Below are 12,591 nucleotides of genomic sequence, written 5' to 3'. Positions count from 1 at the left end.
GGTTAAAATGTCGGTGTTTGTTATCTCTATCAGAAACATCAACTTCCTTTATCTGCAGACCTGGAGGCAGCCATTGTTGTCGGTCATGTGATATTTTGGGGGACTGTCCCTGCTTAAACACCACACTGAGCTGATGCTTTATGACAATGCTAATGAAGTCCGTTTCTCCATTGACTTTCGTTAGCCAGCGTGTCTGGCTGGGTGATTAAGACTGAGTTATTCTAGAGTTTACCACAGGCCGTATTAAAAGAAGTCAGAGCTATACCATATGTCCAATATGCAGCTGTCTGAAAACATTATATTATGCAAAAACTAGAAAGAAAACTGCACTATATTTTTTATTCTTTTCTATTCTGATACTAGTTATAAGAAAATTGTGGAAGTCCCCTTTAAATAGTTTGCGGTGGTCCTGACTTCGGCATAGTTATATCGGTGACATTAATTTCAGTTACCTAATGTTTACCTGATGTTAGTTATCCATCATTCAGGGCCAACTCGAACCTTCTTGATACAAAAGCTCCCTGGGGTTCATAATGAATAGGAGAGTCACAGATTTTAATAATAAACCCATTTGGGAGCTAAAGGCTCCTGAAAAGTATTGTTTATGGTACTTCTGGGAATCCAAGGGTTCAATTCCTTTAGACTGTGCAAATCGATCTCGGATGAATCTTTTTACAGATTGTTTAATGTAATAAAGACATTATCTGATTGCTGATTAATAAGTTATTGTATTACCAAGTGATGAAAACTTTCCAACGCCCGTTTGCAGTGTTTGTGATGGATCAATGCCAAAATTATACGAGAGATCTGGAAGCCAGAAGAAACCGTTTACTAGCCAAACCGGAACCAAACTTCCCCATCCGTTACTGATAAAATACTAAATGCTTGAATTTTGGCTTTTTTTTACGATAAATGCCATATTCTGGCTTCTCTCTTTGTCGTTGGCAGGGGTTAGTAACGCTGAAGCCCGCAAGCCGGGGAAATCTCCAAACTTTAGCGCGAACTGGATTCTAGGCAGCCCGGAACTGGAGGTCGTTGATGCTACGACGGGAAAGAAGAGCAATGGTACCTCCTCGAGGCTCTGCAAGTACATGCTTTATACGCGGTGGGCGAAGCTTTACGGAAAGGTACAGTATAATCCGACTCAATAAAATATTTATTAAAATATAATTAAAGGCGATGCATTTCATTTTTCAATCAATGTCATTTTTAAGATATTTGGTTAACAGTAAGTAATTTGCACAAAGTTACGGACAGAATTCTTTCAGCTTTATTTCACTCGGGTCAGAATTCCAGTGAGTCAAAAGATCACATGCATCCATTACCGCGTCTATAAACAGTCTGGAAGATTCTGGAATTGATGTAATGACTTTTTAGGATCTTCTGATGGGCCAGTTGTCATAATTAGGAGTTAATTGGCACCCGTGGCTGTACACTTAATTATTCTGAGCTGGTGGAAAAGCAGGACACCAACATTAAACCTTCTAAAGAGGGACATCTTGGGAGGCAGAGACATCCGTAGCAGGGTGCATGGACGCGGTCTGGTTCTAGGAAACACTAAAACATGTTATTCTTCCAGTTTGCTAATGTGGGGTACTGTTAAGCACGGGGCCCAAGGGCCACGGCCCCGTTTCAGCCTATGGGAGGGAGGTATGAGTTAACCCCTGGTAATGAGTTGGAGGCAGCAGCGATCTCTGACCCTCTATGGTCCCTTCTTCGGCTGCACTTTTTGTGGAGCGCCATGATTTAGATGCGCGGTGAAGCCACACAAGGGTTAATAGTGCTAAACTGGAGAAAAATAGCACAAATCTTGCCTTCTTCCACACGCCTTCCACACACCTAGACTGCATAGGTCTCACCGTCTCAGTATATTGCTCCTTGTTCTTCTAGATGTACACAGTGTGTACAAATATTAAAGCTTCTGTGGGGTTCAGGAACTGGCTTGGTTTATTAATTTTACTTTGATAATAAAATACATTTCCATCCCAAGGAACTGCCTTTTTTATTTATTGTAGCTGATAATAATAATAAAATATTTTTCCATCCCACTCCTGCAGGTCCTTATTGCAGAGACTAATAAATAAATAGTAATGTTCTTTACCGGCACACTCATTTTACACAGTCTATTAGCTGCAAGAATCTTTAACGGGCCCTTTATTACAATATTTATGATGATTGTAAGCTTGACAATTAGATACTACTCACTGAAAGCACTAATTGAATTTTAGAAATAAAAGCTCTTTCTCCGCTCCTTACAGCGGCGTTGAGTTATTTCTATCAATATTGACAATTGTGATTCTGCCGCTTGTTACAAGGAATAATATATCATTTCCAGGGCTGGTTAATGAAATTCGAGTGCAGAGAGAATTCGAATACTAGAGTCGCGGGGTGGAGAAACGCTACATTAGGCTAAAAGCACCGATCGTGGAAGTTGTAGCCCAAAAATATAGTTCAAGGGCATACAGTCATCTAACAATAGAGAGCGGCCAATACCATTCTTTAATATTAATAAAAGACATCGATAACCTCTTTTCAAGGAGTCGGTGAGCTTCTGGTGTATTTTTGCATTATAGGTATAGAGTTATACTGTGTTAGCCTTAGAAAGAGAGGAGGCAAGGGTCCTAGACAGGCTCCTGAACATACGTTCATTAAAGCTGGAAAATTGAATACAAGATAAATAACATACCTTGGAGGGGGGGGGGGAAGCTGCAGCTCCAGAGCTGCAACAGAATGTTTACCCCATGGTCTGAGGTTTTGTGCCACTAATTGGGTGCTTGAAGCAGCCAGTCAGTGGCAGGAAAGTGCTCTCATTGAAATCAGTTGGACAGATTTCATCATCTCAAGGGGGTCTCATTAGAGCCAACCAGTGCCAAGCCAGCTCTGGAGCTGACTGGAGGTAACCATACCTGGGATCTTCCGAGTCGCAGGGTCTTGACACCCACTCTCCGCCAATTTCCCCTTTAAATGGAGGTGTTTCCTGTGATGTCAGCGGGAACTCTCCGTACATCAGCGAGAACGTCCCCCCTAGTCAGCGAGCCTGCCCCCCAACGTTAGTGGGGCCGCAAGGGAAGGGCCGGAGCTCAGAAGTTCCCAGGTATGCTCATCACGTGGCAGGAGAACACATCTCTAATTGAAAGGGGCAAATTTATATTGGGGGGGGGGGGGGGGTTCTACAGAATGAAAAAACACCATGAAATTGTAAAGAGACCACTCAGCTATCTTATGCATCTAAAGGTTCATTCAACTGAATATTCTTAAGAATGTAAAATAAAGGAAACAATTATTAAGTCCAAGTTGCAGAATCATTCTGAAAAGCTTGAATCAAAATCATGGAAACCAATCTTTCAGGCTCCCAGTTTTCTAAATAGACAGAGGTGTTCGGTTATATTTACACTTAAAACATTCATTACGTCATTTAAAAAATGTTTTCCAAGTTATAGAAAAGCTGAGGTCTTCTTTACTGTCCCTTTAAACTTAGATCTTGGTTATGCTTAATGCAAAATATGTAAACCATGGTCCTAAATCATGAATTCAGCGCTTAAGTGATTATATTAACAAATGCTATGAAATATATGCAGAATTCTAAACTGTTGGCAGAAAATTAGACGTAACAGTAAGTTTTATCTGCAAATAAGCACATTGCGCAATAAAGAGATGTTCCGTGGGCAAACATCCCTTTCTTCTTTATGTCACTTAATCTTCTAATAACGACGGTTGCTGAGGGATAGAGTGGATAAAAAGTATTTTATTAGTGATAAGTAGGCAAAAGAACTATAAATGGCTGAAAGGTCCATTTTTTTTTTGCTCGCAAAGTAATTTGCAAACCTAGATATTCTAAATCCAGGTTTTCAAGATTTCGTTTAAAAAAAACATATTTACATGTATATAAGTCAAAATTAAAAGTTTATATTCCTGTATATGCCTGACAGTAGGCTTCTTATTAGGTACATGCGCTAATGTGAGTGTCCATTGGGTGGAAGGTGCTACTTTTTTTTTTTTATCATGTTGGTTGCTATGGTGACTGCATCATGACCACCTTGTACCAGAATTGCCCTTTATACATAATCCTCATGATGTTGGCTTTGCTATCCAGTTCTTTAAAATGACCGTCACTTACTTAGTTTCTCTTCTTTCCTACAGCTTAGCGCAAGGATCTCGGGTCAGGGGGCAATGCCCGCCGGGTACTGTGAGGCGAAGCTATTGGATTCATCGTATCAGTCTGCCAAGCAGCAGCTTTTTAAAGCCATCCAGAAATCGGGCTTGGGCACATGGGTGAAGAAGCCCCCAGAGCAGGACCAGTTTGCACTAACTCCGTAAAGCCTGGAAGCGTCTTTCCTACTTATCTTGGACCCCTGATTCAAACTGGCAGTGACTCTGATTGCCCGCTGGGCAAAACTTTGTTATGGGTAAACTTCATTAAGATTATTTTTGTAATGCAGGAAATACATACAAAATATGTTTTTTCTTTTTCTTTGATCTTTCATGCGAGGTGAGCGGGTCCAGTAATGCATTCAGTTCTGTTCTTCTCCAGCCTTTAAATAGTTAATGCACTAACGATACCAATAGAAACCTTTGCTTTTGAATATAGAACCTTTAGCGTATTTAATGGGTGCTCTAGCACGGGAATCTGTAATTATGTTTATATATAAACTACGGAAAGTTAATGTTATTAGGGAGACCTTTGGTACCCATGGAACTTTGTAAAAGCCTGTATTATAGCTTCGTTTTGGGAGATACGAGTCACTTTAAATCCACAGACAATAGTCATGTATCCAGAAATGTATTTTAATAAGGAACGCGCGTACTACTTCTAATTTGACCCCTAGCAGGGTTTCCTACGTCTTAGGAATTCCTCTTTATTATAAATCACGCTACACAAAATAATTCCTGGAAAATACCTTACTATATATAATGATATAAATCTTCCAGTGGGCACCCATTTGGATTTCAACGTCAGAGATAGACACATCTATATCTAGAGCTGTTTGAATGAACATGAACGAAAATCTAGAAACAAGAATATAAATAAATAATAGAAAATATTGTGAACCATATTTTTCAAGAAAAAAAACAAGAAAATTCCGGTCCTTGCTTGATAAAAGGAGGGCAGGTTGGAGCCGTGGAGAGTTGCAAGTCTCATTAATACCCTTCCGAAAGGGATCTCAAAGCTTTGGGAAGGAAGTGTTGATGCTTCTCCGACCCTCATCCACCTACCCAACTCGAAGCATTATTGTTCTCATCTTGGCTGAAGTCGCTTTTGTATCTGTAAATCGCTTAGTATTCAAGATCCCTAATAGCTATATGGTTACTAAGGCATAAAGTCCATCAAGTTCAAACATTCCATGTCCCTAAATTTGTTGATCCCGACGAACGCAAGATAAAATGACTTTTATCTAATATTGTCCCAAAGTTTTAAAAATTAATCTTAGACTCCATTAGACTTTCCCCCGACTCAACAATACCTATACTGAGATAGAAATAAATATAACCCTGAATGCATCTAGAAAGGCACGCAACATTTTTGAGTATGAACTAAATCTCCCAAAACCACTTGACTTGGCAGTGCATTCCACACGTTTACTGCTCTGACTTTTCTTTACTTTTAATTTATGTTCCTCTAGCCGTGGTGAATGCCTCCATCTCCACTGTAAAGTTCTGCGGGTTAAAAGGTCCCCAGACAGCTGATTTCATGTCCTTGAATACATAGTAATCAGTAATCATGCCCCTATGTTGCCATCTTTCTTCCAGCGTTAACTTGATGGCCAAGTTGCATCAAACTTCTTTACGCAAATGTTCACTGAAACACTGAGTTTCAGTCGATCTGCCCCATAAGAAAATGTCAGATCGTCAGCGGTCGAAGAACACCTACAAAGAATATGAGTTTGATGCAACTCCCCATACCTGTTCACATGCTGAAACTATAATTCACCGTTTGAATCACCCTACGTAGGGGTGTTGTATACATAAGTGTTAAATTAAGATGAACAAAATCCTCTTTATGGCAAAACAAGACATTTCTGTTCCAATCCCGCCGCAATAACGGTTTGCCGACCCGCCAACCTGCCAGCTGTAAATTAGTAGGGTCATTGTAGAATAGTAGGCTACTCAAGGGGATTGAGATAAGGTCACAATAATCCTTTAATCTTTCCATCCTTTCTTGCCTGAGCTTGTTTGGATTTACTATTGTACTTTCAATATACCTGCAAGACAAATTGGTCATTTTTTTTTTATAAAGCTCACATCTTTTGCTTTGATATCATCGGGCTACATTTGTCTTCGCTTGCTGCACCGGAACAAAGTAACAGTCATTGACACTAAATATTTGTCTAAGGAACAGTATTTTAAAACAAGTAACTGCTGACAAACATCTTGGATACAAGCCCGTTGTCGATTATGAATTATTTCTTGCGAACCATTGAAACAATTATATATTTTTGAATGACGAGCCGAGCAGCCGAAATATCGTGAGGACACCAAGGGAGATATTTGCTTTGTTGGGTAATTTGAATGATCATGTGTCTATAATGTTCACTTTGATAATTAAAGTAATTAGCCGTGTACTGGAATAAAATACCATCTATGTTGCTATGGGCGCTGCGACACATAATTCAGCACAGAAATTAGAGGTATTTCCATTAAAAAGGGAATTCCTACCAGTTTGTTGTTTTTTTTATCTAATATCATATTGAAAATGAGTTTTCAAAAATATTGTTCTGTTCATTTTTCAAGAGTTCTTCATTTTTTCATAATATAATGTATGCAGACAATGTTTATTGCTATTCCAAAATTATTATTTTTTAATGAATACCATATCAAATGCAAATTGTATGTTGATAAAATATTATAAATTAATAAAAATAATTTGATATTATCCACAAAATAAGGACAATATTTTTTTAAACTGCTATAAACGCTAGTTATATCACTGATAAAGGGACAGAGCTGGAATGTTGGATTTGAGTGTTCCATTGGACAAAAAATATATATTTACTTATTTACTTTTTATTAATGTTTTACCAAACATCATGTAAGGGGTATAAAGGTGTTTTAAATGGTAACGTTCTATAAATTGATATAGGACAGGCATAAAGAATATTTTGATGGTTATGATATGAAATCAAACATGAAAGATATCCTACTGATTCAAGAGAACACAATTCCATGTTTTGGATAATATATATATATATATATATATATATATATATATATATATATATATATATATATATATATATATATAGTCACCCTTATAGCTTAGGTCTTTAAGGAATAACTGCGTAAATACTGGATTGTTGACAAAATAATTTAGGTTAACCCTTCTTATTTACTCTCGATAAAATATTCTTGTCTAGAACAAATATCTGACCGCACATGTACCACAGAAGCATGAATCGACGGCAATACTGTATAATCAAATGTAAATTTGTAAGATTTGTAAAAACAACAAAAAAATACATTTATGAAATGTCAATATGCTGCTAGGTTCAGCAAAAATACACGTCAGTTATATCTGATAAGTGAATGTTTCTGTTCGGTGAATAAAATAGCAGTGACCAACAAAATGTGTATTCTCCAGTTATTGAAACCTGTCCAAAAACTGAGCAAAACAGGTCAATAAAGTTGCTCCCCCAAAAATTAACATCGTCAAGATTAGCTTAATTTACTGCTTTTGTAACTAAATGTAGAATTAGAAACACCCTTTCTACTACTCTTAAATGCCCAAACTCTTCCCAGAAAGAATTATTTGTGTACAATTTTGCCCCTTTCATATTTTTGCTGGAAACCCTTATTTGGCATGTGACACGAGTGTGTTCGTTCATAGGTTGTTGCCATAGAAACAAAAAAACCAACTTCTGTCCTGGTGAAAGTTATTAAAAGAAACACTGAAACAAATTATATTATCTGAGTTCTTTCTCAATATAGGCGTCTTTAAAAGACCAAGAAGTTCAAAGTCGGCACAGATGGAGTAATACTTTTAATACTTTTAATATTTTTAATATGTTTCTAGCATGTGGACCACAAAATAACTTATATTCTATGTCTTAAGTATAGTTCAACTTGAGTTCACGTGCACATGGCTACTCACGCTATTTCTCCAGGCGGAATCCACCATAAGCAACAATTAGCAATCGGTAACATGAACGTAGGCTTCCTACTGCTCCAGAGACTGCTCTCCTCTATGGAACTTTGAGGTCAGAGGCAGCAAGCTGTTTAAAAGGTATTTTACCTGGACGTTGACTTAGACCCCCTTCAGTGTCTTCAGCCCTAAAGGGCTATTCATGGACTGCAGGACATCGCAATGTTAGGTCCTCCTACGGAAAATAAAATCTATTTCACTGTGGCTTGTGGAGGACAACCAGAAAATTCTTGCGCAAGTCGCTGCCTAGCTACTGCACCTCTTACCTGAGTTTTGTCTAAAGGCTGTCCTGTACAGCGGGCAATTACTTTCACGGGATCCATGTATAAAGTGGATATAGAGGCAAAAGGTGATAATTAGGGACCTTACTTGCATGTGCCTACCCAGAATCCCTTGTGGTTGTGGCAGCACCATGAGATTTCTGAGGGAAAAACAAGCCGTCTGGTGTCTGTAGATGAGTGTTTAGTGATGCTTCTACTACACATGCAGAGACTGCGGTCCACCTTCAATGCTTGTCTCTTGAAGCCCAGCTGTCTCTCTCACACTCTGTAGAGAACGAAGATCATTTATTGAAACATTCTATAGCTTTGATTTTTTTGTCTGTCACTCAATCTAATTGTTTTAGAAATAGTTGTATACAGTTTACTTTGTGGAAGCCGAGATGAGTAGTAGCCTGGGGCAGAGCCAGCATTAGCTAATCAATATCCTGTCCTGAGGTCATCGCCGTTGTCTTCACCCCACCCCTAGAATGCTGTCGGGCCCAATCGGCAACAGTCAGCAAGTTCATGTGTGCAAAGAGGTATGAGAATGGACAGCATCTTAATAGCCGGCCCTATGGTGTGTCTCAAAGTTTAGCATTTCAGCAACTTAAGGAAGCAATAATGTAACGGGGAGGAATAATCATGCAGATCCTGAGAGCAGGTGGCTGTTTTCACTGGTATATACACATAAAGTGGGTTTCTATCATACATGTTGTTTATTAACATGCAATCTGTACATTTCCTTGATTATAACTAAAAGTAACAGATATTATGAACAGAACACCCCATGAGAACTCTACTGGAGGCTAATGATTCTGTTAGCAGTGAACTTTCCAGTTGCTAAACCAAGTACATATTTCATGATAAATTCACTACGATAACTCTCAGTGTTAACTAGGACAGAGATTACGAAGGAGCAGAAACACATCAAAAAGCAGCGGAATGTATATTCTTCTTTATGCACAGCGTGATATGATTCAATCAAAGTAGATTATTAGGGTAAATTACACTTTACAAAACTGTTACCACTATAACTGACGCTAAAAGAAAAATCCCGCTGTGTTAAAAGGCTTCTCTAGCCGAGGATATTACAACTTTCATTGGCTTTTCATCTGACTACAGTCATTCTGCATCTCTCAGGTGCATTCAAGGTGGCCTCGGTTCTGCCCATAAAAGAAATATTCACAAATTCTTTGATTTAATTAAAACATGGATGATTGGATTTTTGTAATTGATCCATTCCAAAATACATTTCGGACAGGATACCAGGTTTTACGATGACTTGTTCTTAAGGTGGTACAAGGGTCTTGCCTACAAATCTAGACAAACATTTTCAGGCATGGACTCTCCACATTACTTGCGGAGTGTATAAACTCTATGAGAAATAGAAAGGAATGGTGGAAAGACGTGTTTTTGGGACATGATTTTTTTTTTTAGATGGACTGGAAATGCCGCAGTGGAACGGAGTCCTGTAAGAGTCGGCTTTTTGCCCTCACCTCACTTTGAAGACTTCAGGAGACGTCCTCCTAAGGAGGACCTAGAAGACCCGTCCTTCCTTCTTGTTTCAGCTAAGGAGAGAAAGAGGGGACCGCATATTGAAGTGGGGTATATAGTCCTTAAAGAAGAGTAGGACACTTGCCCTAATGGACACTTTGGTAATAATCTTTGGCACATTTTCTTCATTGCCCAATAGAAAACACAACACCTTCAAAAAAAAATATTTTCGAAGAAAAATAAAAAATTGCAATTCATAAAAAAATAAAAGAGAGTAAAACAAGGTTGACAATTTCTGGCATCTTTCACCAAGTTGAAAAATAATTCTGTAGGGTCATGGTCCTCCTTGCTCCACATAATGTCTTTTACTTTATGAACTATAAAAACCTCAAAGGTTGTCTCTAGTAATTTCCACAACAACGAGTAGAAAGTCCAAAACGTACATTAAAACCTATTAGTTATGTAATAACACTCAATTAATGAAGTCATGCTAAAAGCTGTGATGGCGACACTTCCTTTTTATTAATGGTTTCATACTTTTTTTTAGTACAAAATAAAAAGGATTAACCGGTCAAAAAACTGCGTTAACTACAGTGACATTGCCACAAGTTAAAATAAATGCGTACAAAGCTGAAAAGTCGTTTCAAAAGTTCTTTAGAAATTTCTCCTGCATTCTTGCGTCTCCTCGTTTGGTCAGGCGGGTGGCTCTGATGATAGTCATCTGGAAAGCCGAAGTAATTAAGCGCCAGAAAAAGACTGAATTCTCCATCGTGCTGGAATTATGTGAGCAGAACAGCGTTAGTATCCGGATAATGTGTCATCTGTTTGTTGATGAACGCAGAGATCATCGCCCCGGATTAATTATGGAGATGATGGTTCCCACTAAATCCAAAACCTTTACGGTATTTTAAAGCGGAGTCACAAAGTCACAGCGGAGAAGAGTTATTCATTTGGCAAGCGGATTGAAGAAAAAAATGCGTGGCTAGTTTAAGACACAATGTATTCATAATGTATACATAATACCACTCGTGAATTGGGGACAGATCCCGGTGCTGAACTTCTCTCCCTTCTCCTCACCCTAAGCCTGCCAATCAACAGCAATTAGCAAGTTAATGATAAGGAGAAGGTAACTTAATGGGGAGGAAGAATCATGCAGGTCCTAAGAACAAGAAAGCTTAGACCCCTTGCCCCAGAGCATACATATAAGGGGGGGTTCTTACTTCGTACATATTGCTTATTTAGGTTATTTCGTTATAGAATTGTAAAATGTACAATTTAGGAAAATCTACTTTAAGGCTCCATGTGTACCATGTTTTGAAGTTAAACATGGCAGCAACACTCATACCTGCTAACAGTCCTGGGTTTTTAGTCCACTCTCAGGGCGAACAGACACACTCTCAGGGATCACACAGTGTGGAATTGACTCATTCATAGTATTTTCCGTTATATTAGCTGAATATCCAACCAGCGTTTTTCCTAATAGTTTATTACAGCTGAAATCCCTGCTTGAATGCAGATAACTTAATTCAGAATACACCTTTTGACAAGTCATTGTACTAGTTAGGATCGCTAATAGAACCATTTGGTCTTCACTGTTAACAAAACACATGATGAGCTTTTATGGGTTAATATGGGAAAATCTTAGGGTCGGTTAAAGTTCCTTGGTACGGACACGTATAAACACATTGGGAGTGGGGGAAATTACTGCTCTCTTCCATTTGCAGAATAAGGGGTTAAATTAATCAAGAAAGTGAAAAGTGGGATATATATATAAATAAAAATGCCCAAAGGAGACCCAAAAAACTGTTTATCATCTGATCCCGTTCCAAAAGAGTTATTGCTTTTGGCCCAAATTAACCTCCTATCTATTGAAGTGAGCTTAGACACATTCCTTTTATTTTCTTTTAAGAAGAAGGACAAAAAATAAAATCTGTTTGATGATATTAATTAGGTTGACATTTCAAAATCCTAATGCACTTGCTACGATTATATGTAATTAGCGGGGTCGGCTTCAAGGATGATTGAAGGAGGAATGACAGCAATACTTCCTCGGCTCAGGAGACGGGCCAGGCGAAGCTCTCGCACTCCTTAACCTACGATGAGAAGCAGCGCACTAAGTTTCTCTCCAAAGGATCGTTACTAGAGGGGGAAAAAAAGATTAATTTTGCCGAATATATACTATTCGAAGCCTAAAAGAGATCAAGGAAACATGAGACGGTATTATTAACCCTGTGTATGGCAAACAGGACACTGGCACAGTTTAAAGTGTTTAACAAACCAGCTTCCTAAATGAACACAACTGGTAAATTTCTAAATTAAAGTGGCCCTGGGGCTCTTTACGTTTTTATAGTCCATCACAGTGATAAGTCCAGGTCTGGACAGGCCACATGGCACATCGGGGAAATGCCCAGTGGGCCACTGGCCTACAACGCCCCCATACTCACCTGATCTGCCTCCTCAGCAGGATCGGCTGCTGCAGAGTTCATAAAACACCCTACGTGTTTGGTTTTTTAAAACATTTTTAGGTAGGTACTGGTCTTCAAAATCAAGGAGACATGGGAGGTATAGGTGAATTTGACAAGAAGGCTTCTTACATTTGTGCAATTGAGAGGGACCAATTCCCACTGTTTAGCAGCAGGTAAATCACAAAATTGGTACGCGCCCTGGTGAGCTTATAGTTGCTCGCATGCCTGTGCAGGG

General features: G+C 38.7%; 1 protein-coding gene across 1 annotated transcript in view; it reads left to right on the top strand.

Moving 5' to 3' along the window:
* The window catches only part of LOC149287164 (inactive double-stranded RNA-specific editase B2-like), a 115,873-nt gene extending 111,556 nt beyond the window's left edge, over positions 1-4,317 (top strand). Inside the window, exons 9-10 of the mRNA XM_089493175.1 lie at positions 949-1,127; positions 4,141-4,317. Of these exons, the coding sequence (XP_089349301.1) occupies positions 949-1,127; positions 4,141-4,317 (356 nt within the window). The remainder of the gene's footprint in view (positions 1-948; positions 1,128-4,140) is intronic.
* The last annotated feature ends 8,274 nt before the right edge of the window (positions 4,318-12,591 follow it).

The sequence above is a fragment of the Sceloporus occidentalis genome, unplaced genomic scaffold (genome assembly GCF_023333645.1).
Source record: "Sceloporus occidentalis isolate IW3139 unplaced genomic scaffold, rSceOcc1.0.p SCAF_63, whole genome shotgun sequence".
In the NCBI taxonomy this organism is placed as follows: domain Eukaryota; kingdom Metazoa; phylum Chordata; class Lepidosauria; order Squamata; family Phrynosomatidae; genus Sceloporus; species Sceloporus occidentalis.
This window is presented reverse-complemented; position numbering and strand designations above follow the sequence as displayed.